This window comes from Oryctolagus cuniculus, chromosome 15, assembly GCF_964237555.1.
Source record: "Oryctolagus cuniculus chromosome 15, mOryCun1.1, whole genome shotgun sequence".
Classification (NCBI taxonomy): Eukaryota; Metazoa; Chordata; class Mammalia; order Lagomorpha; family Leporidae; genus Oryctolagus; species Oryctolagus cuniculus.
In genome coordinates this window covers 19,233,286-19,260,982 of record NC_091446.1, presented here as the reverse complement: position 1 = coordinate 19,260,982, position 27,697 = coordinate 19,233,286, and the positions used below count along the sequence as shown (strand labels likewise).

General features: G+C 35.0%; 1 protein-coding gene across 8 annotated transcripts in view; it reads left to right on the top strand.

The window, feature by feature from the left end:
* SHOC2 (SHOC2 leucine rich repeat scaffold protein) overlaps nt 1–27,533 on the top strand; it is a 103,942-nt gene extending 76,409 nt beyond the window's left edge. For 6 of the 8 annotated variants that reach the window (XM_008270502.4, XM_051823579.2, XM_070057226.1 and 3 more), the window contains 7 exons: nt 4,645–4,782; nt 13,386–13,516; nt 18,974–19,162; nt 21,593–21,715; nt 23,333–23,470; nt 23,776–23,893; nt 25,466–27,533. In XM_008270502.4, coding sequence (XP_008268724.2) covers nt 4,645–4,782; nt 13,386–13,516; nt 18,974–19,162; nt 21,593–21,715; nt 23,333–23,470; nt 23,776–23,893; nt 25,466–25,674 — 1,046 coding nt within the window. In that variant the 3' untranslated portion in view covers nt 25,675–27,533. The remainder of the gene's footprint in view (nt 1–4,644; nt 4,783–13,385; nt 13,517–18,973; nt 19,163–21,592; nt 21,716–23,332; nt 23,471–23,775; nt 23,894–25,465) is intronic. The other 2 variants (XM_070057230.1, XM_051823581.2) reach the window with 1 other exon arrangement.
* The last annotated feature ends 164 nt before the right edge of the window (nt 27,534–27,697 follow it).

Below are 27,697 nucleotides of genomic sequence, written 5' to 3'. Positions count from 1 at the left end.
GTGGTTTTGTGTTTTTTTGTTTTGCTATTGAGTTGAGTTCCTTATATATTCTGGATAACAACCCCTTGTCAGATGTATAACTTGAAAATATTGTCTCCCATTCTGTAGGTTGTCTTTTCATTCTGTTGATTGTTTCCTTTGCTGTGCAAAAACACTTTAGCTTGATGACATCCCATTTTTCTGTTTTTATTTCCTATTCTTTTAAGGTCTGATCTGGAAAAATCCTTGCCCATTCCAGTGTCTTTAAGTATTTTCCCTCTGTTTTCTTCTAATAGTTTCAAAGTTTCAGGTCTCATATTTAGATATTTAATCCATTTTGAGTTGATTTTGGTACATGGTAGTGATAAGGGTCCTGTTTGATTTTTCTGTATATGGCTATTCAGTTGTGTCAGGACCATTTATTAAAGGACTATCCTTTTGTCAATGCCTGTTTTTAGCACCTTTGCCAAAGATGAGTTTGCTGTATATGTGTGAGTGTACTTTTACGGTCACTGTTCCATTCCATTGGTCTGTTGATCTGTTTTTACCATGCTGATTTTTTTTTTTAAGATTTATTTATTTATTTGAAAGGCAGAGAGAGAGAGAGAGTCGGAGAGATCATCCGTCTGCTGGTTCACCCCAAATGGCTGCTATAGCCAGGGCAGGGCCAGGCTGAAGTCAGGAGTAGGGAACTCCATCCTGGTCTTCCACATGGGTGGCAGGGGCCCAAGCACATGGACCATCTTCTGCCTTCCCAGATGCATTAGCAGGAAGCTGGATCAGGACTTGAACCAGTGTTCCAATATGAGATGCCAGAGTCTTATGCAGGGGCTTAACCCCGTTGTACCATAACACCAGCCTCTGTGATGTTTTTTATTTTTAAAATTTTGTTATTTTATTTGAAAATCAGAGTTATAGAGGAGAGACAGAGAGCTCTTCCATGTGCATGGGCGAGGACTGTGCCAGGCCAGAGCCAGGAGCCAGGAGCCAGGAGCTTCATTCAGGTCTGCCACGTGGATGGCAGGGGTCCAAGCACATTGGCCATTCTCTGCTTTGCCCAGGCCATTAGCAGGGAACTGTAATCATGTGGAGCAGCTGGGACACAAACCAGCACCCCTATGGGATGCTAGCTTTGCAGGCAGTGATTTCACCCTCTACACCATAATACCCTCTACCCATCATGCTGCTGTAATTACTATATCTTTGTAATGTATTTTTAAAGTCAGGTAGTGTAATGCCTTCTACTTTGTTCTTGCTCAAGATTGTTTGTGGTTTCATACAAATTTTAGTAATGCTTTTTCCAGTTCTGTGAAAAGTGTCATTGGAATTTTGATAGAGATCACACTGAATCTGTAAATTGCTTTGGATAATGCACATTTAATGTTACTGATTCTTCTCCATGAATATGGTATGTCTTTGTGTCTTTAATTTCTTTCATTAATGATTTATAGTTTTCTTTATGGAGATCTTTCAGTACTTCTTTGGTTAGATTTATTGTCAGGTATTTTGCATTTTTGAAAATGGGATTGCTTTCTTGATACCTTTTTCAGAAGATTCACAGTTGGTATATATCAACACTGCTGCTTTTTGTACATTGACTGTATCTTGCAACTTTGCTGAATTTGTGTATTCTAAAAGCTTTTTGATGGAATCTTTTGGGTTTTCTGTATATACAATTATGTCATTTGTAAACAGTGATAAGTTGATTTCCTCTTTTCAGTTTGGGTGCCCTTCATTCTTTTGTTTTATCTAAATGCTCTAGCAACTCTGCTAGTTCCATTACATCTAGGGTGCAGTTTAACTGTACACTTCTTTGTTGATTTTATGTCTTGTTTATCTGCCTACTTCTGAAAGTGGGATGTTAGTCTTCTATTATTGTATTAGAGTCTATATCTGTCTTTAGGCTTGTTAATATTTGTTTTTGGTATTTGAGTGCTACAAGTTAGGTACATATATATATTTATAAGGATTCTTTTTTCTTACTGGATTGAGCTTTTGATCATTATATAATGATCTGTCAGGCTCTTTTTTATAGCTTTAGATTTGAAATCTATTTCATCTGATACAAGTATGGCTACTTCTGTTTTCCTCTGGATTTGTATGTAATTGGTGTTATTTCTGTCTAAGCATTTGGTAAAAAAGTGAAGCCATCTGGGATTAGAATATCTTTTGGAGGGAACTTTTTAGTGAGTGTTTATTTTTGGTTATACTACTATAATGATTTTCTATTTCATTTGGCTGAATTTTGGTGGCTTGTGATTGAGTTAGTGATTTTTGGTCTGTATCTAGGTTTTTTGATTTATGATTTTTGATTATAAAACTTGTAAATTTCTTTTTACCCTTTTAGAGACTATAGGATCCATAGTTTCATTTCATTGCTAATATTGCATCTACCTCTGTGAGAGTTATCAATATTAGTGATTTTCCCCCAAAGAACCAGATTTTATTTACATTGAATTTTCTCATTTTTCTGTGTTTTCAGTTTTGTTGATTTTAAGATCTTATTTCTTTCACCTTCCTTCTGCTTACTTGAGCTTATTTGTTTTGTGTGTGGGGTTATTTCACTTGGTATAACATCTTCAGGGTTTATCCATGTTTAATAGATATCAGAAGTTTATCTTTTTTGAGGACTATCTAATTTTTCATTATATATACTTAACACAGTTTTTTAATTCCTTAATGAACATTTGCTGTTTGTTTCCATCTTCTAGCTATTGTGGATAATGCTACTATAATCAGTGGTATACAAATAACTGAGTCTTACTTTGAATTATTTTGGGTGTATAAAGAAGAATTGATGGATTATACAGTACTTCTGTGTTTAATTTTTTAAGGAGCCACTGTGCTGTTTTCCACAGCAAGTAGACTCTTTTACGTTAGCTCCAGAAATGTACAATGGTTCCAGTTTCTTCACATTCCCATCAACACATGTTTTCTTCTAATGGATATAAAATGGTATCTCAGTATGATTTGCATTTCCCTGATGATTAGTGATGTTAAACATCTTTCCATGTGTTTATTGGCTATTTGTATATCTTTGGACAGATATTTATTCAACTGGCTACCTTGGAGTTTTGTGTACTATTTTTTTTTTAATTATATAGATTTTTTATGTGTTCTGGAAGATAATTTGTTAACAGATGTGTGATTTGCAAATATTTTCTCCTATGGGTTGCCTTTTCACTTTCTTGATAGTATCCACTGATGCACAAAAGTTTTAAATTTTGATGAAATTCAATTTACATATCTTATTATGTTTATAATTTGTAGTTTTATAATTTGTCTCATACCTGTTATTCAGAGTTCTATACAGTTATTTGTTTATTTGTTTATCTAACTTTTTCAGAATCTCCAACTTCTGCCTTAAAAAAAAATAGAAAATCACTAGAGGATCCATACATCTGTTACAAATGAAAAGTTTTTAAAAATGAATAACACTAAAAAAAAAATCTAGATGTACAATATGGCCCTTTCAGCTAGACTGAACAGGAGAAATATGTCTTATTTTTTGTCTTTTTACAATGACATTATATGGAGATGAAGTTTTTACTTATATAAATGTATAAACTGAAATTCATATAAGACAAGAACATGTCTCTTTGAAAGCATATATATTTTCTTATTATTTTTGTATGTTTTTAAGCATTTATTTACTTGAAAGGCAGAGTTTTACACACACACACACACACACACACGCACGCACACAGAGATTTTCCATCTGTTGGTTCTCTCCCCAGATGGCCGCAAGGGGGCCAGGACTGGGCAGGCTGAAGTCAGGACCCAGGAGCTTCATGGGGGCTTCCACGTGGGTGCAGGGGCCCAGGCACTTGGGCCATGTTCCTCTGCTTTCCCAGGATTATTAGCAGGGAGCTGGATTGGCAGTAGAGCAACTAGGATTCCAAATGACATCCATATGGGATGTTGGCAAATGACATCCATATGGGATGTTGGTGTTGCACTATGCCACTGCACTGGCCCCAAAAGTGTATATATTTTAAGGTACCAGGTGACTTTCCAAGGTGAGATCAAGATATATCTAAAATAATTTTTGCTGAATTTGCTTAAAAACTAGTTATCTTTTAATATTGAAATATATAAATATTTGTGGTTAATGGGTTACTTAAATTTAAAAGAACATATAGCAGGTTACATTTACAAGCAACTTGTAAAAATATTTATTAGGGAAAGAGAGAGAGAGAGCACTCTGCTTGTTCACTCCACAACTCAGTCCAGCTATCCTACCTGAGTGGCAGGAACTCAGTTACTTGAATCATCACCTGCTGCTTTCTAAAATCTGCATTAACAAGAAGCTGGAGTCTGGAGCCAGTGCCAGGTATTGAACTCAGGTACTCCAGTGTGGGACATAGGCATCTTAACCACTAGGCTAAACATCTACTCTAACAAGCAACATTTTAATTTAACCACTTCTCATTTTGAAATAACAGTTTCACATTTGAGTTTGATTTTTTTCAGAAAGAAAATATAAGTATTTTTCTTCTGATAATGCCAGTAGGTTCACTAAATAATTGCCATTTTCAAATAAAAATTGCCCATTATAGTAAGATTATTTCCATTTAGACATTATAAAATTTACTCTCTTGCTTACTGGTGTTATCTGATATATTCTTTAATGCTTATTACATTTTTATTTTGGTCAATTTTTAGGTGAATTATGTAACCTCATTACCCTGGATGTAGCCCACAATCAACTTGAACACCTTCCAAAGGAGATTGGAAACTGCACGCAGATAACCAACCTTGACTTGCAGCACAATGAACTGCTAGACCTCCCAGATACTATAGGTATGAGGGCAGAAAGATAATACTGATAGTTATTTGTAGCTGCCTGCATATTAAAAGAATTATTTTTTATTTCTTTTGATAATAAAAATTAGAGGTTAAAATTCAAAATTATCAGAGTAGAACTTCTAAGATAATGTTTTAAGAATGACTTTTCTATTTCTTGAGAAAGTAAGTTTTAGAAACTGAGCATTCACTGGGATTATAAAGAATATAGAATTTAGGTTGTGTATATTCTATTAAAGATTAAATTGCAGAATGAATGAGTTTTTGTTTATTTCAGAATGTTGTTGCATGCTGTTATATGAGATCTGATCCCATGTTTGTTGAAGTAGACTACATGGAAAAAAGAAAGCCATTGCTTTTTGGTTTTTAAAACTAAACAATGGTTAATATAGTCTAAAATTTATTCACCTATAATGCTGAGGGGATAAGAAATGTCTTGAAGTTCAAAATGTGTTTTTGAAGACTTTACCAAACTGTATGTAGTTGAATTGAACTAACCATGATTTGTTTTCTATCCGTAGTCTAGTTTATTTTACGTTGCCTATAATTAGAAATTTAAAAAGTATAATGTCTTTTTAGTTATTTTTGTTGTATAAGGATACTAACATGTTTACAAAAACTGCCTCTGATTTAATTTACATAGTTCAAGTAATGGATATTTCAGTCGTGCTACTAAAGATTTTGAGGCCTATGATGAGTTTATCTTTCTTCAGAAGGGGTTTTGTTTGCTTCTCTCAGGTACCCAAGGGGGTCTACTTTTATCTGTTACTGTTAAAGACTTCAGAGTTTTCTGGTCCTTTAGGTGAATCAAAACCTTGTTGCAGACTAATTATAAACTCTTTGACTTTTGGTTTGCCAATAGCAGGGTAGAGCTATGGAAGGTCCTACCTGATAGTGATTACCACAGTCCCCACTCTTGACAGATTTTGACTCTTTCCAGAAGCATGCTTTAGCATCTCAGCTCAGTCTTCTGGTTAAGGATGCTCTCTCAGGATAAAATTCTCTTGTGTTTTGCTTGTTTCTGGGTTTCTGGCTTATTTGTGGTCAGGTATGTAGTGATTATCTTGTTAGCTTCCTGACTTTTGGAAGATGTGTTTGTGTTGGTGGTGTTTTAAGTTTACTTATTTGAGAGGCAGAGACAAGAGGGATGTGGACAGGTAGACAGAACATACTGCGATGTGCTTTTTTACTCCACAAATGCCCCTAATTGTCAGTCTTGGTTTGGGGCCAAACCTCAGACTTAGGAACTCAACCCCAGTCTCCCTAAGCCTTTTCACAGGATCTGCATTAGTAGGAAGCTGGAAAAAGGAGCTCATGCTAGGGATTGAACCTATGTTTTCCAGGGTGAAACATGGATGTCCTGCATCTAAACCACTAGCCCAAATGCCTACACCTTTTTTACGGTTTTTTTTTTTTTTTTTTTTTTTTGTAAACTTCGTTTGTGCCATCACTCATCATTAGTTCCTTTTTTTAATTAAGATTTTAAATAAACTTAAGATTTATTTATTTGAAAGGTGGAGTTGCAGGGGTCCAGGCAAGAAAGGCATGCAGAGACTTGGCCATATTCCCTAACCATGAGAATCTGTGCATACCTGATTCTTCACCCATGGCTCTTTCTATCATATTTGTAGTAGCAGCAGAGTAAGTGCTCTAGTTTTTACTGGTTTATAATTTCGATGCCTCTGGGAAAAGGCAAGATTGCCTGGGACACATGATGATTCATTCTGTAACATCCATCTGCTACATCTACAGTGAATATTTTATCAAATTTCCTATATAAATAAGTGAGTCAGATTTGTGGCTCAAGATAATAGAGGTTGAATACAATTATTTCTTGCTTTTCACTCGTTAAAATTTATGGAAATTGCCAAGATGATGAAAGAGAAGTGATCCTAGAAGAAAATGAACAAAGAATGAATATGTACTGCATCTGTAAGACATCTATAGGAAGTTCCCTAGAATCCAGAACAAAATGACAGAAATAAATGCAAAATAAATGGAAAGTTTAAGTCATGGGAGATAAGACTAGAAGCTCTAGAAAGAAAATAGCGGTAATATGACAAAGAAACTAATAACATATAATGTAGGAAAGTCTTTTTTGAACTTTCCAAAAGTCCAGATGAAACTGAAATTGTTTATCAAGAGAAGATAATAAAAAAAGATACTCTGGTATAAGTTTTTTTTAACTTTTAATTTCAGAGTAATTTTAAATTTTCAAAGCAAAAATTATGAAGTTGTATGGAGATCCTAATGTAACCCACATCCAACTTCCCCTATATTAACATATTAATATAGCTTGTCACAACCTATAAACCACACCCAGCTTTCCCTAGTAACAGCTCATATTAGTGCAATATACTTGTAATTAATAAACCACACTTAGCTTCCTCTGCCTTTTTTTTTTTTTTTTTTGGACAGGCAGAGTGGAAAGTGAGAGAGAGACAGAGAGAAAGGTCTTCCTTTTGTCGTTGGTTCACCCTCTAATGGCCAGCGTGGCCGGCGCGCTGCGACCAGCGCACAGTGCCGATCTGAAGGCAGGAGCCAGGTGCTTATCCTGGTCTCCTATGGGGTGCAGGGCCCAAGCACTTGGGCCATCCTCCACTGCACTCCCGGGCCACAGCAGAGAGCTGGCCTGGAAGAGGGGCAACCGGGACAGAATCTGGCGCCCTGACCGGAACTAGAACCTGTTGTGCTGGCACCACAAGGTGGAGGATTAGCCTATTGAGCTGTGACACTGGCCCTGGGACGCAGGCCCCTCTGCTTTTTTAATGCAAACTCCAATCCACTCCTACCTCTCCCAGCCTCTAGTAATATCGATGTTTTTGTGTCCACATTGTGTTGTTTTTTTTTTAATCTTTCACATATGAGGTAGAATATATGATATTTTTCTTTCCTGTGTTTGACTTACTTAACACAATGTCCTCTATCTATCCATTTTGCTAAAAATGACAAGATTCCATCTTTCTGTGACTAAATGGTATTCCATTATGTGTATATACCACATTTTCTTTGGCCATTCATCTGATGATGGAGACATTAGTTGATTCCATGTCTCAGTATATTATCGATCTTAGTATTGTATGTGCAATTGAATGTATTCTCCTTTTGGATAACGTGTTCCTTGAACATCACTCATAGCACAGATGAGAGAATCACTTAATTTGCTCTATTTCTTACTCTTTTGGGTGTCTGTGGATGGGTGGTTTTGGGTGTCTGTTTCCCTTCTAATTTTTGTTAGTTTACATTGTCAAGATAGGTACATACTACAGTATAGTAATCCCCATTTTTGCTTTAGGTTTAGTATTCATTAGCAGTTACATTGCTATAGTCATTTTTTAAATTGGTTAAAGTCTCTCATGTAGTAGTTTTCTCAGAAATTGTGGGAAAAGTAGTCCCTTGTAGTTCTTGTATGTTTCTAACCTATACACCTGAAAAATTGTTTGAGTGAGTGTGATATCATTGGCTCCAACTTCCTTTCCTTGAGGTCTGTTAGTGTTGAAAGTACAAAAATATAAGAGCAATCCAAATTTTCCCCCCCGTATATGTGACTTAATCTTTTTGCCTGGTTACCTAAAGGATTACTTATTTTTGAAATTCATGAACTGTATTTTATTTCTCAGTGATGATCTTCCAGGGTCATGTTTTTCTAGCATTCTCTGGGTCATTGTAGCATACAGCTTTAAGTTTTGTTTCAGTATAGCCGTCTTGGATTATGTCACGATGGTATTTAGTTTATGTTGTATTTGTCATTGAAATGTATATCTGTGAGTTTGCTTTTTTTGAACAATTAGCTGGGATGGTAGAAGAAAAAAGAAAGGATAATGTGTAATCTCAACATCACTTTTCAGTGGAATGTCACATTAAAATGTCACTTTCAAAAAATAATTTCTTTTATGAAATCTAAAATCTTACTGCATTTAGAAAGAAAAACAAATGTTGATTGACTACAAATCAGTCAAGAAAACCAAATTTTAAGATACTTAAAGTGTTGCAAAGTTAGATTCTTTTCTCCTCACTGATGGTTAGCCACTGTGTGTTTCCTAGGACGCACTATTATTTCTTGAGCATATCAGGCAAGAACACCTCAGGGTCTTTGTACTTACCATCTTTCTAATTAGAACATTTTCTCTTAAATAGCCACATGAATTCTTACTCCTTCAACTGATCAAGTGGTTATATAGAGTGCAGTCATCAGTTAACCCTGTTCTGTTTCTCAGTCTAACATTGTTTAGTATTTTTATGCATGTCTGTGTCCCTGTCTTGTTAAATAACTATCCAAGGGGATGCAGTTAGAGGCATGTATTTGGCACAGCAGTTAAGACATCTCTGGTGACATACACATCCTATATTGGTGTGCCTGGTTTCAGGTTCCTGCTGCACTTCTGTTTCCAGCTTCCTGCTAATGTGCATGCTGGGAGGCAGCAGGAAGACATTAGCAGTAGTTGGGTTCTTGCTGCCCACATGGAAGATTGGGATTGAATTCTGGGCTCCTGCCTTTAGCCTGGCCCAGTCCCAGCTGTTGTGGGCATTTGAAGAGTAAAACAGGAGATGGAAGATCGATCTCTCTCTCCCTCCTCCTCCCTTCCTCTCCCTCTGCCTTTTAAATAAATAAAAATACATAATTTTTAAAAGGGGGAGATGTAATTAAAGTGCTAAAATGAATACTTCTGACAAACAGAAAGCATCAATAGTAGATGATAAAATCTGGAAAATAGAACTAGGTTCCTTTGGATTCACTTCTTCTAACAAAGCATAACTTCTCCATATGCCCTTCTTTATCCTGGTTTTCTTAATTGTATATTTCTCTCTTCTTTTAGAAGGAATTCTTTGTGTTTTAAGTGTGCTTTTTTTTGTTTTTAAGGTTTTGTTTTATTTATCTGGGAAGTAGAATTACAGAAACAGAGAAAGGTCTTCTACCTGCTGATTCACTCCCCTAGTGGTCACAATGGCTGGAAGCTGGGTTGATCTGAAGCCAGGAGCCAGGAGCTTCTTCCGGGTCTCCTACACGGGTGCGGGGGTCCAAGCACTTGAGCTGTCTTCCACTGCTTTCCCATACTATTAGCAGAGAGCTGGATCAGAAGAGGAACAAATGGAATGTGAACGGGCACTCACCTGGGCTGCTGGTGCTGCAGGCAGAGGCTTAGCCTACTGTACCACCGGGCAGCCCCACGTGTGCTTATTAATATGAATGCATTTTACTTCATTATTAATCTCTCAGAATTAAGATTTTATCTCAGACTAACGTTTGTGCCTCACCTCTAGTATATTCTCTGTGGTTAGGTTACATGTATGTATTGGAAATTAATGGGAACTGAAATATGAACAATAAGAAAATTTTAGATGATACTGCATTTATTTTATATGCTTGCTAGTTGTCATTAAATATAGTTTTTCTGAGTAATGACAAGGGTAATAAGTAATATTTATTGACATTTCATGATACTGTAGTAATTTTTCATTAGCCATTTTATTTAAAATCATTCTTTCCCCTTCCTCCATCTCTACTATGCTCAGTATTTTGATTGTGTATTTAATTTGGAATAAAATTTTAGTATTTGAATGTTGGTCCGTTAGAGTTCTCAGCAGTTTTAACTGACTTATTATTTTTTCCTCCCATTTATTAGAGAACAATTCACCCAGAACAGTTGGTTGTAAACTTAATTGGAATGATTCTTCTGAGACTTCCCCTTTTTAAAAATCCTATCCTAATTCTTGAAAAGCAATCATTGAAATGAAAAACAAACAGAAAACTTGGAGAACTGATGTTAGTCCTGTAGCAGCTGCCCTGCTCTAGGAAAGATTTTAATTTCTCCTCTCAAAATTGGATAAAGAGAGAAATAAGCAACAGAATCTTTCCTTCAAGGCTGGGGTGTACATACAGAACACAGAGGTCTTTTTGTTGTAAGGACTTTGAAGAAATATTACTATAATCATTATATCAACAACTAAGTTTTAGGTATTTACAATGTAACTTCTATACAATAAGTGGTGGCATTCTTTTGAGTTTTTGACAATCAAGAATTTTTATATTGCTTTTCAGTTGCTGTTTTTCCAATTGAATTTTTCTGCAGGATTAATTCTATCTTTGACATTATTTCATCTTTATGGCTGTGTATCTTTCTACTTATTTTTTTATTTAGGTTCTTACTCAACAGTTATACTGAATTAACCTAAAGATACTGATAATATTTGCTAAAATTGAAAGCATTTAAATTTAAATTACAGCTATTTTAAATTCACCATATATCTGACAGTATAAGAAAACAAGTTGTAAAAGTAGAGCACAGAAAGAAAAAAAAGTAGAGCACAGAACAATTGATAGTCAAGGTTAAGCATATAAAAACTAAATGCCAGCGACTGGCAACTGTCAGCCTACATTTATACACAGAAGCTCAGCAACAGTGTTTTTTGTTTTTTGTTTTTCTTTAGCTGCTATGGCTCAACATTAAAAGCAAGCTGTGTCTTGATTCTAGGTTGTTGTTTAGTTTGTGGTTAAAACCACTCATTGAAAGAGGTTAGAGTTGAAACCACTGCAGAGAGTGAATCACAATAAATGCCAGACTTCTGATGTCAAGGTTTTTTTGTTGTTGTTGTTGTTGTTGTTGTTGTTGTTGTTGTTGTGTTTTGTTTTGCTGAGAGTAATGGAGAGTAATGGAGATTAATGGCCAAATGTAGATTTTTCTTTGAACATGCCTTAGTCTCAAGTAAGTGACAGGTCTTTTCAATTAGAATCACATATTCTAAAGGTTCAGTTTTTAAAAACTCCTTCCCACTCTACCAAAAAAAGAAAAAGAAGTACAAGTTTTATTTAAATTACCACTAATTTTGGTGCTAGTGTTTTATTTTGTAATTTTTAAATTCTAGACATCTATTCTGATTTAAAAAAAAAAAAAAAAAAAAAAAAAAAGCTTGTTTTCTGAAAGGCGAAGTGCCAGAGAGAGTGAGAGAATTATCCTCTACCTTCTGGTTTATTCCCCAAATAGCCACAACAGCCAGAACTGGGTCAGGACAAAGCCAGGAGCCAGGAACTCCGTTCTGGTCTCCCACATGGGTGTCAGGGACCCAAGCACTAGGGCCATCCTCTGCTGCCTTCCTATCCTAGCCCATTATCAGGGAGCTAGATGGGAAGCAGAGCAGCTAAGACTTGATGCTGGGTTGTATCTCCAATTAGTCTTTTTCTTATAACTTCAGTCACTGATTTCTTTTTTAAAAAATAATTTTTACTTATATAAGGTGAGCAAATTTCCTGTGTTTCATAATCTAGTTTTAGGAGTATAGTGATACTTCCCTCTGTACCCTCTCTCCTGCCCATGCTCCCATCTTCCCTCATCCTCCCATTTTTATTCTCTCTGTTAATTTTTATAGTGACATACTTTTTGGTTTAATTTATGCACATAAGCTGAACCCTCCACTAAGTAAAGAATTTCAAAAACTAGTAAGAAGAAAAAAACTAAAAAACAATTCCTCAACATTAGAGAGACAGGGCTTTTAACAGTAAGCAAATCTCAAAATACCGGTTTCTCATACACATGTGGATGAAATTGGAAGCCATTATACTTAGTGAAATAAGCCAGTCCCAAAAAGACAAATATTGTGTGCTTCCCCTGATCGGTGGAAACTAGTAGAGTACAAAAACATGTAATGGATACAGTCACTGATTTCTTCAGCAAGAGGGAAAATTCAGATGAGTCATGATCATGCAGGTAGCTGACATGGAATTTGCCACGTAGTCTTAGCGATGAAACTAGAAAATATCTAGGAAATAAAATGTTCTGCTTTTTATTTATTTGTTATTAATTAGTTTATGCTTAATGTGAATATGCCTATATAAGAGAAACTATGACTTTCAATATTGTTTATAATTATTTTTGATTGGGAAAATTTTTTTACCATCAGGTCAATTTTTCAGATATGTAATAGAGAATGTGTGCATCTTAGGTTTTAAATAATGCTATTTTGAGGGGGGTGGATTTCTCCAAAATTACATATACATTTTCCATAAAAATGGGTATTCTTTATCTAAAATGCTTGGGTCCAGAAGTCTTTCAGACCTAGGAGTTTATATCAGATTTTAGAATATTTGCATAGACTTCTTTGGTGAGCATTTCTACTCTGGAAGTCTGAAATCTGAAACTTTTGAGTGTCATATTGGTGCTTAGATAGCTTCAGGTTTGGAGCATTTTGTTTTTGAATTGTTTTATTAGAGATGCTCAATGTGTATAACTACTTGTTCTAAGTTAAATTATCACAAATACAAATGGGACAAAAAGCTTCAGATAGACATTAGTGCAATGTGAGTAAATTAGGCCTTATTTAAACACTGATATGCCTGAATATTCCCAAACTTTCCAGTCATTCATTTAAAAAGTTAACTTACAGCTGTGGATTTTATTATTGCTCTAAGACCAGTGAATAGAAAAGTGATTTCAGTGTCAATCTGATTTATAGTGTAGTGTGTGGTTCCTTGGTACCAAGATTTAAGGATCTTGCTGAAATAGTACTTCTGAGTAACTTATAAAAACCCAGTAGATAACTATGATGGTAAGAGGCTCATGAGATTTTTTGAAAAATAACCCTCCCCCCCTTTTTTGTATTCACAGGAAACCTGTCCAGTTTAAGTCGTCTTGGTCTAAGATATAATAGACTATCAGCAATACCCAGATCATTAGCAAAATGCAGTGCACTGGAAGAATTAAATTTAGAGAACAATAACATTTCTACTTTACCAGAGGTAAGAAGTGGATTAGAGAAAACAGGACTTGAGATAAGTTTGCAAGATAATGCAGGAGAAACTAGAAAATCTTTACAGCTGGGTTAAAAAAGTTGATGATTGAGATTATTTACAAAATGAGTATCTTAAGGCCAGTGCTATGGCACAGCAGATTAAAGCCCTGGCCTGTAGTGCCAGCATCCCATATTGTGCCAGTTTGAGTGCCGGCTGCTCAGATCCAACTCCCTGCTAATGTGCATGGGACAGCACCAGAGGATGGCCCAAGTCCTTGGGTCCTGCACCCAAGTGTGAGACCCAGAAGAAGCTCCTGGCTTCAGATTGGCTCAGCTTTGGCAGTTGCAGCCATTTAGGTAGTGAACCAATGGACGGAAGACCTCTCTCCCTCCCTCCCTCCTCTCTCTCTGCCTCTCTCTATAACTCTTTGAAATAAATAAAATTAAATCTTAAAAATAAAAATAAAGTATCTTGTGTAGCTGGCACTAAGATAACAACTGAAGAAAGGTAAGAACATATTTGTTAATTTTAATGTGGAGAAGAAAGGAAAAACCATTGCAGTCAGTCACTGCATTCTCTTGTATCACCATATGAATATTTCTCATAATATTTTGGGAACTGGCAGTAAAAGCTATTAAAGTATACGGCTGGTTTTAAAACTCAGCTACCCTGCCCACCTCAGTTATAAAAAGGGAAAGTAAAAAAGATGAAAAGAATGCTGATTGTACGAATGCACTATTTATTATCATGATTAATATTAGCTACAACTCTCCTGTGACCCATGTTACTCTGTTTATGCAATGAAATTAAAGGCCATTTAGAATGTAACAGTCATCAGAATCTGTTATTTTTAATGCATTATGTTTAATCCTAGCTTTGCTGATTCTATTAGAAAATATTTTCACTTATTCCACTTTGAGATTAATTGACTAAGGCATAATACTTAATTGTCTTTCTCAACATTATTTTCTTTTGTCTTTCCTTTTTGTACCTACTGTACTCAGCAATGTTAGTTTGCTTGTAGAATTTTAACAATAGAAAGAATGGGATTTTAGATTTACAGATTGAGCTTTGCAAAATGCTTTCTTTCTAACAATTAAAATTGTCATATAAGTAGCCCTACAACATCTTCACTATTGCTAGTTTTTTAGTGCATACACATGTGTTTGCATGTATGTGTATTAAAAATAAATATTATTTTGGTTAAATGTTTTATGAAGATTTATAGCAATTCTGTTACAAATTTCAGTTGACTTGTTCCTTAGGAAGACAAAATAAAGTAGCACCTATTAACTTGATTCCTCTTAATTTGAGTGCTTGTGTTTTCACAAAACAGCTTGGATGAGTATCCCAGGACTGTGTTTTCTAGGCTGGACCAAGTCACTAAGACTATTACAGCAATATCTTAACCTGTGACAAAGAGATGCTATTGGTAGTAGCAGTTTGTTGGAGCAAAATGCACAGATTGCAGTCCTGAGAACTAAACCGTCTGGATTTTTGAACTTCTGTTATAGTGGTAAATTAGGATGATCAAAATGGGTGAGGTTGTACTGTTTAATGCCATCTCTCTCCCCTTTTCTAACAGTGATTCATAGCTACAATAAGGCAAACAATTAGCACATTACTTAAGCTTCTTTTTACTTGTGATTTGTGAGCTTTAGGAAGGTAGACCTAGCTTTTACAGTGTCAATATGCCGATCAAACTTCATACGATGAAAAAACTTTTTGTATATCCAGTCTTACTGTCAGTGAAGGGAAATTAATGATTGTTGGGCGTCTTAAAATACAGACATTGTGATATTTTGTGACTGAATAAAGGATTTTTTTTAAGATTTATTTATTTCAAAGGCAGAATTACAAGGAAAGTGGAGAGGGAGATAGATTGATCTTCCATCCACTGGTTCACTGCCTGAATAGCTGCAATGGCCAAGGCTGGGCCAGGCTGAAGCCAGGAACCAGAAATTCCATTTGGATCTCCCACATGTGTACAGGGGCCCAAGTACTTGGGCCGTCTCTGCTTCCCCAGGTGCATTAGTGGGGAGCTGGATCAGAAGTGGAGCAGCTGAGACTCGAACCAGTGCTCATTTGGGATCCTGCCATTACAGGTGTGGCTTAACCCGCTGTGCCAGATTCCAGCCCCTGCAATTTACTTTTTTTTTTTTTTTAAGAGAAGTTTAGGTTCAGCAAAACTGAGTGGATTATACAGAAATTTCTCATATATTGTTGCTCTCAAACATGCATAGCCTCCCCAACTATTAACACGTCCCCCAACAGGGTAGTATATTTGTTATAATCAGTGAACCTGCATTGACACATCATGATCAACCAAAGTAAGTACTTTACATTAGGGTTCTTTCTTGGTGTTCCATGTTCTGTGACTTCAGATAAAAGCAAAATGACATGTATATACCATTATAGTATCATACAAAGGAATTTCACTACCCTGAAAGTCCTTCATGCTCCAGCTGTTCATCTCTCCCACTCCCTAACCCCTGGCAACCACCCATCTTTTCACTTTTGAGGATTATAAAGAGACAGCTCTTTTTTTCTGGTTGTTAAAGAATGCGTGTGTGTGTGTGTGTACACAAACATGTATTTAAACTGATCTATTTTCAGATAGAGATGCTACAGGGAAACCATATTGACCTTTTCCAAAAATAAGAAAGCATTATGTCTTACTAAAAGTAGTCTGTGTATTTTGGAATCAGTATATTCTTAATGCGAATGGATGCTTATCTACAGTTCTAGTAAGCACTGTAAGGAAAACAAAATCAATTAGGTATCAAGGGACATTCAAATTGAGTTAGACAAAAAATCATGAAAGTAATTTTCATTGGGAGCTCGTATTGCTCAACTCAGAGCTGGCAAAGTAACTTTTTCATTTGAGGATGATGTGAAAATGGATTAGTTTAATTGCAAACATAAACACATAAGGAAAAAATTTAATAACTTTAAGCATATATATTCAAGGCATGTAGCAGCTCTACATATATGAGAGTACTTCATAAAGTGTATGGAAAAGGGATTAAAAATGTTTATTTTGGTGTGAAAATGTTCGAAATACTTGCATCATTTTTGGTAATATGTATTTTCATGACTCTTTGAAGATCTCTCATTTGAATGGATTTAAAATCATACCAAAATAAACACCTTTTCTTACAAAAAAAAGAGAGAGAGAGAGGTATTTTTTTTGAAAGGCAGAACGACACAGAAGGAGAGACACAAGAAAGATCTATCTTTTGATTCACTTCCCAAGTAGCTGTAATGGCCTGGACTGGGCTAGGGTGAAGCCAGGAGCCCAGAACTCCATTTGGGTCTCCCATGTGGGTTGCAGGAGCCCAAGCACTTGGACCATTATCTGCTTCTTTTTCGTTAGGGAGCTGGATTGGAAGTGGAGCAGCGAGACTTAAATAGGCAGTCCCGAATGGGATGCTGGTGTTACAGCAGAGGCTTAACCACAATGCTGGCCCCAGTAAACACCTTTTAATTCCATTTTCCTTGAAATTTTTGAGGCATCCTTGTCTTACCCATTTAATTCTCAGTATAGTTCCATTAATTATTGTGATAGTGTCATCCAATAGATTGGGGAATAAAATTTGAGAGGTTATGTTTTTGACCAAATTTGTTACCTTAAATATTTGGAGATATGGTAAATGATCCATTGATTATCTAATTAATTCACTGGAGCTGAGAAAACTTAAGTAAATAATCTAAAATAAATAGGAACCTATATGTCTGATTCAAAAGCAATAATAAGCAACCTCCAGATTACACCATAGAACTTAAGACATAAATTAAAGAGCTGCCTTTTGTTTCTCCTTCTCAAACTCAAATATTAATGTTTTATCACAGAAGAATACCAGCTCAATAGTTGTGATATTTGTAAGTGATTTTTTTGCTATAAGTTTTGATAAAATCCCTTTATTTTTGATGAAGTAGACTGTAGACATTTTCCTTAATTGAGCACCATGCAGTTTGTGTCATCACTGCTCTTACCTGCATTGTTCGTTTCATTCATGTACAACAATAGTCATATATTACAGATAGCTCTTTAAGGTTCACTGTAAAGAACAAGCTTCAGTTGACTGTAATTACATCTTCAGTTATATGGTGACTGTATTTTTTCAACTGGCTTTGCCAATTATACTGGCACCTCAGGCATTAAGTTTCCCATTTGCTCATGGCGGATAGGTGAAGGTTGAACATTATTTAAAGTTCATATGCATCTTACATTGTGCTTGTTTCTATCTTTTTGTGCTTTTACTTAAATCTAGAGTGTTTTCTGCTACTCTGAATATTTGGAAATTTTTTTTCATCCTGCAAGATGATGCTCATTTTCAGCCTCCTCCTTATGTTTCCAGTCTTCCTTCCCTTATTTTTGAATTTAAATAGAAAAGGGATTTAAGATTTAAGTACTTGCTGTAGACTAAGTATTGTACAACTATGTTTTATGTCTCTTAGTCTTCACTATAACCCATAAGGCACTGTTTTTTTAGAAATGGATTAGCTAAAATTCAGAAAAATAAAAACTTGCCCAAAGTCCCAGAGTATTATAACATAGAGCCAGGATTTAAAATTGTCTTACAGCTTTGTACTAGTGCTTCCTACATGTTATTGAACATGGGGGCCAGTGCTGTGGCGCAGTAGGCTAGGACTCCACCTGCAGCGCTGGCATCCCATGTGGGTGCCAGTTTGTTTCCCAGCTGCTCTTCTTCCCATCCAGCTCTCTGCTTATGTCCTGGGAAACTGGATGATGATCCAAGTGCTTGGGCCCCTGCACCCGCATGGGAGACCTGGAAAAAGCTGCTAGCTTTGGTCTGGCTGAATCCTAGCCAGTAAGGCCATTTGGGGAGTGAACTAGTGGGTAGAAGATTCTCTCTCTCTCTCTCTGAGTCAGTCAGTCTCTCTCTCTCTGTATATACATATATATAATATATATATATATATATATAATTTGTGTAACACTGCCTTTCAAATAAATAAATCTTTAAAAAAAAAACTCACAAGCAAATGTCTAAATGTGGGTCTTTAAAAATTAGAGATAGGTGCTTAACTAAGATCTAGAAAGAACTAGTTGCATAGCCAGGACAGAGCAGGACTTGTACCTGGGGTCACTGGGTGCCAGGAGATACCTCTCATCCACAGACAAGTTTTCTTTACTCCATAAAGTGTTTTAAATAAATTGAAGTCAAAGGAAAAAAATCAGAGCAATTTCCTGTACTTCTAAAATCTGGAAATCTGACTACATCGACTCCATATTTCTTCAAGGCAGTAGTTTGCTAGAACTGAATAGTAGACTCTCCTGCAGATGAGGTTTGCTAGAAGTGGCCCAGCCAGTCTGTCATTTGCTACCTCAAGGCCCTTTAGGCATTTGTGTTTATTTGGGACTGCTGCTGTTTGCAAAATAAGTCGTTACAGTTCTAATTCTTATGCTTATTTCATTTTCTTGTTTATTTTTTACAGAGTCTTTTATCTAGTCTTGTGAAACTGAATAGTTTGACTTTAGCTAGAAATTGCTTCCAGTTATATCCAGTAGGTGGTCCATCTCAATTTTCCACCATCTATTCTCTTAACATGGAACACAATCGAATCAATAAAATCCCATTTGGGATTTTCTCCAGAGCAAAAGTATTAAGTAAGCTGAACATGAAGGTAAGCTTCTGTTTTTCTTGGAGGGAGAGGGGGAGAAAATTACTAACAGTTTTACTAATGTTTGTATTTTCTCTGTGTGTAGAATGGATACTTAAACCTTGCTAATGGGACCTAAACTGATAAGGATACTTCAGGGTACCTTTTCTCAGATAGCAATTGTCTTAGAACCACATATGTCCTGAGGAATTCATTATCAAGAAAAAGAATCAATCATGAATGTCCATAAAGTATAGTAAGGATATTTATTGCAGAGCTGACTTATTACATAGATACCACTATATTAATACCAGTGTGGGTTTAATATTTTTAGGTAGTATATCTTCAAGGAGGTAGTATGGAGCCATTAAAAGTTATACTGTAGTCTAAAAGAATTTTAAATACCATTTGGAATCTCTATGTATTAAATAGAAGGAAGTTAAAGCATATAAAAATCTGTTTAAACATAAACAGCTTTTAAAGGCTGTTTAAAGAATTTTGTATTAAAATATCCATGTTTCTATGCATACATACAGTTGCTATTTTCCAAAGTATAATGTTTATCATTGGCTATCAGAATTATTTATAGGGGTAGAGTGGGACAGGCATTAGGTTAAGACACTTACATCCCATTTCCAGTTTTGATTTCCACTTCCAGTTACATACTGCATTTTCTTGCTAATATAGGCACTGACAGGTAGCAGGTGACCTGGATTGAGCACCCAGCCCCTGGCATTGGCCCAGCCCAGTCCTGGCTGTTGCACGATACTTGGGGGGAATAAACCTGTGAATGGGAACACTTTGTCTCTCTTTTTCCCTTCTCCCTCTCCCTCCTTCTTTTTTCCCTCTCCCTCTTTTCCCTCCCTCTCTCCCTTTCCTTTTCTCCCTCTCCAAAAAATAAAAATTTTAAGAATTAGTTATGGGTAGTTTTTAGTTTCTTTTTTACTTATCCACATATTCTATAGTGAAAGAGTTGCACATTTGTAACAAAGTTATTGTGAAAGGAGAAAATAAATAGAAAATTATCTAGTTCAGTGATTTAATTTACAGTGAGCAGACTTTAAGCCCAGGGATATAACTGAGTTGGCTACATAGCTTATTTGTGGCTGAGTTAGGAATCCAGGAAACAATGTGCTAAGAGTCATTGTTGATGAAGTATGTTTTACAAATGATTGTATAGAAGCAGGAAAATAGTGGTGACTCATTTAAAAAAATTTTAGCAAAATTAATTCTTACTCTTTATTATCTGCTTTTATTTAGTGATAAACATTTTATCCTAGGGATTTTTGAAGTGAAATTGTAGATAATTAATGTTTTAGTGATTTAATTTGTAGTCATATTAAGACTATTTTTTCTTCTCCTGCTTTACTGCTCAGCATCTGTAGTACAAATTCTAGATTCCTTGCTTTCATTTTGAGCTATGTCTTTTTAATTACATTCCTATCTTTATTTTAGCATTTACATGTTATTCAGTGATTTCTGCACATTATTGTGTATTATGTTTATCAGAATCTTTGAAATACCAAGTATTTCTCTGTGTAGCATATGTGTTTTTCTATTTCCATGACAATCACATAAGGAACAAATTTCTAATTAACCTCAAAATAAAAACCTGGTGGCTAGTGTTGCGGTGCAGCGGGTTAAGCCTCTGCCTACGACACCAGCATCCCATGTTGGAGCACTGGTTCAAGTCCTGGCTACTTCACTTACTCTTTGGCTCCTTGTTAATGTGCTTGGGAAAAGCAGTGAAAGATGATCCTTGTGCTAGGGCCCGTGTCACCCACAAGGGAGACAGAGTAAAACCATCTGAGGGAAGATCTCTCTGTGTTTCTTCCTTTCTCTCTGTTATTCTGCCTTTCAAATAAATAAAATTAATCTTTTAAAAAAAGGAAAAAATAAATAAAAGCCTGATTATTGTGTGAAAAACTTTGGAGCCTGAGAGTTTTTGATGCTTATTTTTTTTCCTCTTTGTCTTTTTGTTGTGTTGCTTTTTCTTTCTATATTTAGGTATCAAAAAAGAGAATTAAGTTTTCTGGTTAAGAATTATTTACAGCCGGCGCCGCAGCTCACTAGGCTAATCCTCCGCCTTGCAGCACCGGCACACCGGGTTCTAGTCCCAGTCGGGGCGCCGGATTCTGTCCCGGTTGCCCCTCTTGCAGGCCAGCTCTCTGCTGTGGCCCGGGAGTGCAGTGGAGGATGGCCCAAGTCCTTGAGCCCTGCACCCCATGGAAGACCAGGATAAATACCTGGCTCCTGGCTTCGGATCAGCGTGGTGCACCAACCGTGGCGGCCATTGGAGAGTGAAGACCTTTCTCTCTGTCTCTCTCTCTCACTGTCCACTCTGCCTGTCAAAAAAAAAAAAAAAAAAAAGAATTATTATTTACAAAGGTAGAGAGCTCTGTTTTAGGAGCTTTGCCTTTATGGTTCTACCTGGCTTCTTTTTGTCTTTGCTAGGACAATCAGTTAACATCTCTTCCCTTGGATTTTGGAACTTGGACTAGTATGGTAGAGTTGAATTTAGCTACTAATCAGCTCACAAAGATCCCTGAAGATGTGTCTGGTCTTGTTTCTCTAGAGGTGAGTATAAATAACCATTTTGAACTCCTTAGAGACTTCCACGAATGTCTCATAAAATTTCAAATTAGAACAAGTAATTTTTGTTTGGGATCACAATTAGAAATGTCAGAATTCTCTTAAACATACAACCTATTTGGTTAAAGATGCTTAGCCTAGGCTAATGCTTTTGAATTGCTCTTACCCACTAAAGTTTGGTAGAAGTTTGAGTATCATTGAAAGGAATGTGCTCGGGGCCAGTGTTATAGCATAGTGGGTAAAGCTACTGCCTGAAATGCTGGCATCCCATGTGGGCACTGGTTCAAGACCTAGCTTTTCCACTTCTGATCCAGCTTCCAACTGATGTGCCTGGGGGCCTCTGTACCCATGTGGGAGATCTGGAAGAAGATCTGGCTCTCAACCTAGCCCAGTCTCAGCTGTTGGGGCCATTTGGGGAATGAACCACAGGATGGAAGATCTGTCCTTGTCTCTCCCTCCCTCCCTCCCTCCAACTCTGACTTTCAAATAAATGAATAAATCTTAAAGAAAGAAATGGTCTTGGAAGCTAAGCATCTGTTAGAACTTTTTTCCCCTCTTAATTTTAAGAATGACACCATTGTTTTCATAATAATTATGGATTCTTTAGATGGGCATTCGGAACCATTTATCATATTGCTCCGTCTAAATTTTCCATCCTAATTACCCACCTACTGTTGGAAATTCAGTATGCATATTTCTAGCTCTGTATGTTTAGTCCTATTGCTTTCAATATTTAGAATGTCCTTTTTCTCATCTCCTTATTCTTTTCTTTTAAAATGAGTTTCTGTAAAGATCTATCTTAATATTTCAGTCAAGATATTTCTCATATCTCAAGTCCCTGGGGTTTTCATTTTTTTTTATGAAATGCTTCCTAATAGTAAATACTGTTTTAAAAATTTTCCCATACCTGTATTTAAAAAAAAATCTAATTTCCATTTATTATTTAATGAGATGAAATAGTATGATGTAATGGTTAAAGCATGGAATTTGAAGTCAGCTAGATTTGGGTACAATTCCAGCTTTCTCTCTATATATATTTGTGAATTTAATTCACCTTTAGTTTCCTAAACTGTGAATTGGGGATAGGATTAAATGCAGTAATGTACATAAAACATGAGTACTATGCTTGCAAAGAGTAAACTCAAATGATAGCTGTGATTATTTTGTCTTATTATATGTAGACATGTATATGTTTATGTATGTGTATAAGTATATATTTTTTGAGTTGTATAATTGGGGAAAATAAATGGCATAAAAATTAGCCAGAATGTTTTTAGTTTGTAACTAGACATTTGTGACATTCAAATAGTATAACAGTAACTATATGAATCTCAGGGCAAATAATCTATTTTTTATAGCAGTTAAAATGAAATTCTCTTATTTTCATTAGTTTTGACATAAGCAAATAAAAAATCTCTAATAACTATGGTGATGTGTTTTCAATTGCAAATCAGTGAATTAAATATTATGTTATATAATTGAATGTTACATATATTATTTACTGTTTGGAAAATTAGCATTGCTTAATGAATTTTAAGCTATGTAGTAGTAATCAATAATTCCGTTTTATGAGTTATCAAACTGTCAACAATCTGTCTTTAGGTTCTAATATTATCAAACAATCTTCTCAAGAAGCTTCCCCATGGTCTTGGAAATCTTAGGAAGTTAAGAGAGTTGGATCTAGAGGAGAATAAATTGGAATCCTTGCCAAATGAAATTGCTTATCTTAAGGATTTACAGGTAAAAACATTGTCCTGATAGTTTTATAGTTAAGATCTTTAGAATCCATTCCAAATTGCACTTTTTTTTTTTAAATATTTTGATCTCATTCTTGGACCAGATAAATTTTCCTATTATAGTCATTTGGCTGAGTTTTATGTTCAGATAACTCTTGTCATCCTAAAAAATGATATTTTTTGAAAGACAAGCCTGTAAGTTGATTCTTATCACATCTAATTTCCTTTTTATTTTATTCTTGAGTAGATGTATTAAGTTTATAGTAGTTGTAGAAAATATATATGCAATTTATTTTGTTAATCTTTTAGAAATTAGTCTTGACAAACAACCAGTTGACCACTCTTCCCAGAGGCATTGGTCACCTTACCAATCTCACACATCTAGGCCTTGGAGAGAACCTACTTACTCATCTTCCTGAAGAAATTGGTAAGAACCCTATGAATGCTTGGCTATGTACTAATAATTTGCTTTTGTATATGCAAGCAATATTATAATAAATACAAGAAATGTGTTTTTGTAAATTAAGGTTACATCAGGCTTGAGATGTTTTTATAGAGCACCAGTTGTTGATTGATTGTTTGGGCTAGATTTTCTCATGGGGTATTAGGATTAACAGAATTTGAGAATGTTTTTTGTATAGGTTATAAATATAATCTCAATTTAGAGAGCTATTTTCTGTTTTTTTCAAATTTTAAGCTCATAGGCTTGAATTAAATTAGTATAACATTTTATGCCAAAATATTTCTTTATGAAGTTTTAGGGTCAATATTAATATTTGATTAATATCAATATTTGGGAATACTTCAGGATTTTTCAAGTGTTTTCCTTTTCATTATTTTACGTAAAGAACCTTTATTTCATAAAACCCCCCTTAAATATTAGGCAGTGTAAATTGTAGTCCCTTTTTACGGAGTTAATTAAGTAAAAAGTAGTTCTTGAATTAGTAATTCTATGTATTATGTTGTTCCATGTGTAGTGTGCTATCCCAGAGGTACTATAGATTACTAAATAAGAATGATTTTGGAGATAGTAGACAATTCAAAATCTGTCTTTGTGGCTTATTAGTTTTGTGACTTTGAATAAGATATGTTAACTCCACAATCCTCAGACTTCTTATCTGCAAAATAAGGTTGATAATAGTGACTTCTCACAGGACTGCTTTAAGATTAAGTAATGTGTTACATGTAAACAAACCCATTACTTGCTACCTGTTAATTTTATTAGCCTTTCAATGAAATTTGAAAAGTCCAAATTTTGAAGTTTAAAAACTGGAAGCCCCATGAGGCAACTTTACACTCATATTTCTAATGTATTTCTTCAGCTGGCCTCATGTAATTGCTTGAGTCATTTGCCTAAAATGTATAGGTATCTAAGAGTATAAAGATTATTTAAGTTCAATTTTGGTTCATTATTAAATGCATGGCAACTCTCTTAATGAAAGATATAAAAACCAAGTAGGAAAAACTTTCCACATGGGAAATTTATTAACATGACCAGTTTTCATATTGTCTATAACAGAACTGCGATTATAGACACTGAATATAAAATAAACTTAGCTCTGCAGTTCTAAAGTATATTTTTAAATAAAATATATATGTGTGTGTGTGTGTATATATATATATATAAAAAATTGTGTGTGTATATATAAATGGCAAACTTTCCTAAATTGAATATCTGAAGATGTAGAGCTCCTGTGTATTTTCCAAAAAAGAAAAAAAAAAAAAAATCTCTATAAGCCTGAACCCCAGCCAATAAAGGAAGAGGTGCTGATTTAGTTAGTATGGAGTGTGATTTGGACATCACAGTTCTTTAAAATCTTCCCACTTGATTTGAAAATACAGCAGTGTTTGAAACAGTTGTAGAGAGTTTTAAGAGAGAAGAGAATAAAAACAAATGTAAATTAAGTATATATAATGCTAAGGATAACATCATGCCCAGGTAAACTTAAAATAGTAGGTAATTTTAAAAAAATCATAATTTTTTTTTTTTTTTAAACAGGTACACTGGAGAACCTAGAAGAACTGTATTTGAATGACAACCCCCACCTGCATAGCCTTCCCTTTGAACTGGCTCTCTGCAGCAAGCTTTCAATCATGAGTATTGAGAACTGTCCACTCAGTCACCTTCCACCTCAGATTGTTGCTGGGGGGCCTTCTTTCATCATTCAGTTCCTAAAGATGCAGGGTCCATATCGTGCCATGGTCTGATACAAACCTGCTGGTCCCACACACTGTTCAAAAATAGACTGCCATTAATGTTTCATATCTATATCTGTATCTATTTATGTAGATATTGATATATATGGCAGATTTAAAAGACTGCATTATGTGTTTCTGCTAATAGAGGAATCATAGCCATTTAGATTTTTTTTAATTCTGTACAAAAGGCTTAAATAAGATTTCTTTGCTGAATTTGATGGATGTTTTTCTGTTGTGTAATCTGATATGCCAATTTGTGTAAAACATTTGCCAACAAATTATGAAGTTACTAAATTTAAGGGACTGAGGCAGTATAGTTAGGTATACTTTCTCGTAGGAAGCAGATATTGGGCAAAAAATTTTGTTGCAACTTTTCATATACATTTTCCCCTTTCCAATTGTCAGATATTTATAGGCCCAGAAGGTAGAATTTTTCTTTTAACTTATTTTGAGATTTGAGATTTAAATTTTATATATTGTTTACAGTCAGAGTAAATCACTGGATTTTTTTTCCCCTTTGGATTTGATTTGCTCTGTTTTGATCAGATCTAGACTTTATATCCTTAGCTAAAGAGTTTGCATCAGCTCATTTAAATATTAAAAGATATTGCTTGAGACAGCTGGCAAAGTGAAAAGATACTGGTGAAAGTCTAGAATTCCTTTAATTGTTGTTCTTTGATGAGTTGTGAAGCAAAGCATCTGAAATGAGTCCTTGGATAGGGGGAGGATGTTGAGACCTTTTATAGTATTAATATCTTTTCTGAAGTTGGGGGCAACAGAAACATGTAATGAAAATGAGTTTTGTCATTCCTGAAAATTGCAGATCCATGAAAACTAGCAGAATCATTTGGTAAAAAAGTAAATAAATTACCCATAAACACACATTCTATATATGTATATACAATGCTATATAGATATGTATTTATTATCATAAACTACAATAGGTAACTTTAAGGATTTCTCCCTATCCTTGTACAATGAAATGAATGTCTTTCTTTGAAAACTGCAATATATGTACGTTTCCAGGTTATTTAACAGTGTACTATGGTTTTATATCTTGACTTGCCTGGTACATCTTTCAGTTCTGGAATATTTGTGTCTAAGCACAATATCTTCACACTGTGCTATATTGCTGCTGAACTAAATGCACTTTTCCCCACATCTGGGGCACTGGCTTCAAACAATTCAGTTCAGTACTGTTACCTTTAATTTCACCTTTTCTTTCTTGGTAGTTGGTAGTACAATTATGGAAAAGAAGCACATTACATAGAAGCCATTGGTAGTTCAGTGGAGGTTCTTGTAAGATGTGCTATTTGATGTATTTTTTTGCTTTACTGCTTTTTAAAACCAGCAGTATTGTAAATGTGTGCCCCTTATGTAGTCCTTTTACTTTTCGTAATGCTGGTCTAAGTCCGTTTAATTGTTAGAGACTCACAGAGCAAGTGCATTGTAGATATCCTAAAACACACTTCCCATATAATGACTAACTATTACATGTAATTACATAATGCTGCTTATTTTTTTTTTTTCATTTAGTTGGGCATTGTGTTTTAAACATAGCCATTTCTTTTTTTGAATTAAAAGTATATTATTGAGATAGCAATTTAGACTGTTTTACTTTTCCTGGCTCTCAAATTCAGGACTAGGTTTGAGGTCAAACTTTTGTTCATAATTGGCAATTTTATAAGAAGCAACTAAGAAATGGAAGGCAGGTGAAGATATAAAACCCTAGAATGCTTAAATGTGCTGTAAAACTATTGTAGATGTCACTGGATTTTACCAAGTATTATCCGTTCTTTTTTCCATCTACTGTGGCTTTTCAGTTAAAATTTTGTTTATAAAAGGAATTTATTACAGCTCTACCTAGAGCATGTGTGTATGTGTGGTTTTTTGAATCTCCAAATATGTTCATAGAGAAATATCGAACTTGAACATTAAAGGTAGAATATAATGTTTTTTCTATAAAAATATGATTATTTCTTAAAATCAAACTAGATATGATTTTTAAATCATTTTGGTTCCTTTACCTGTA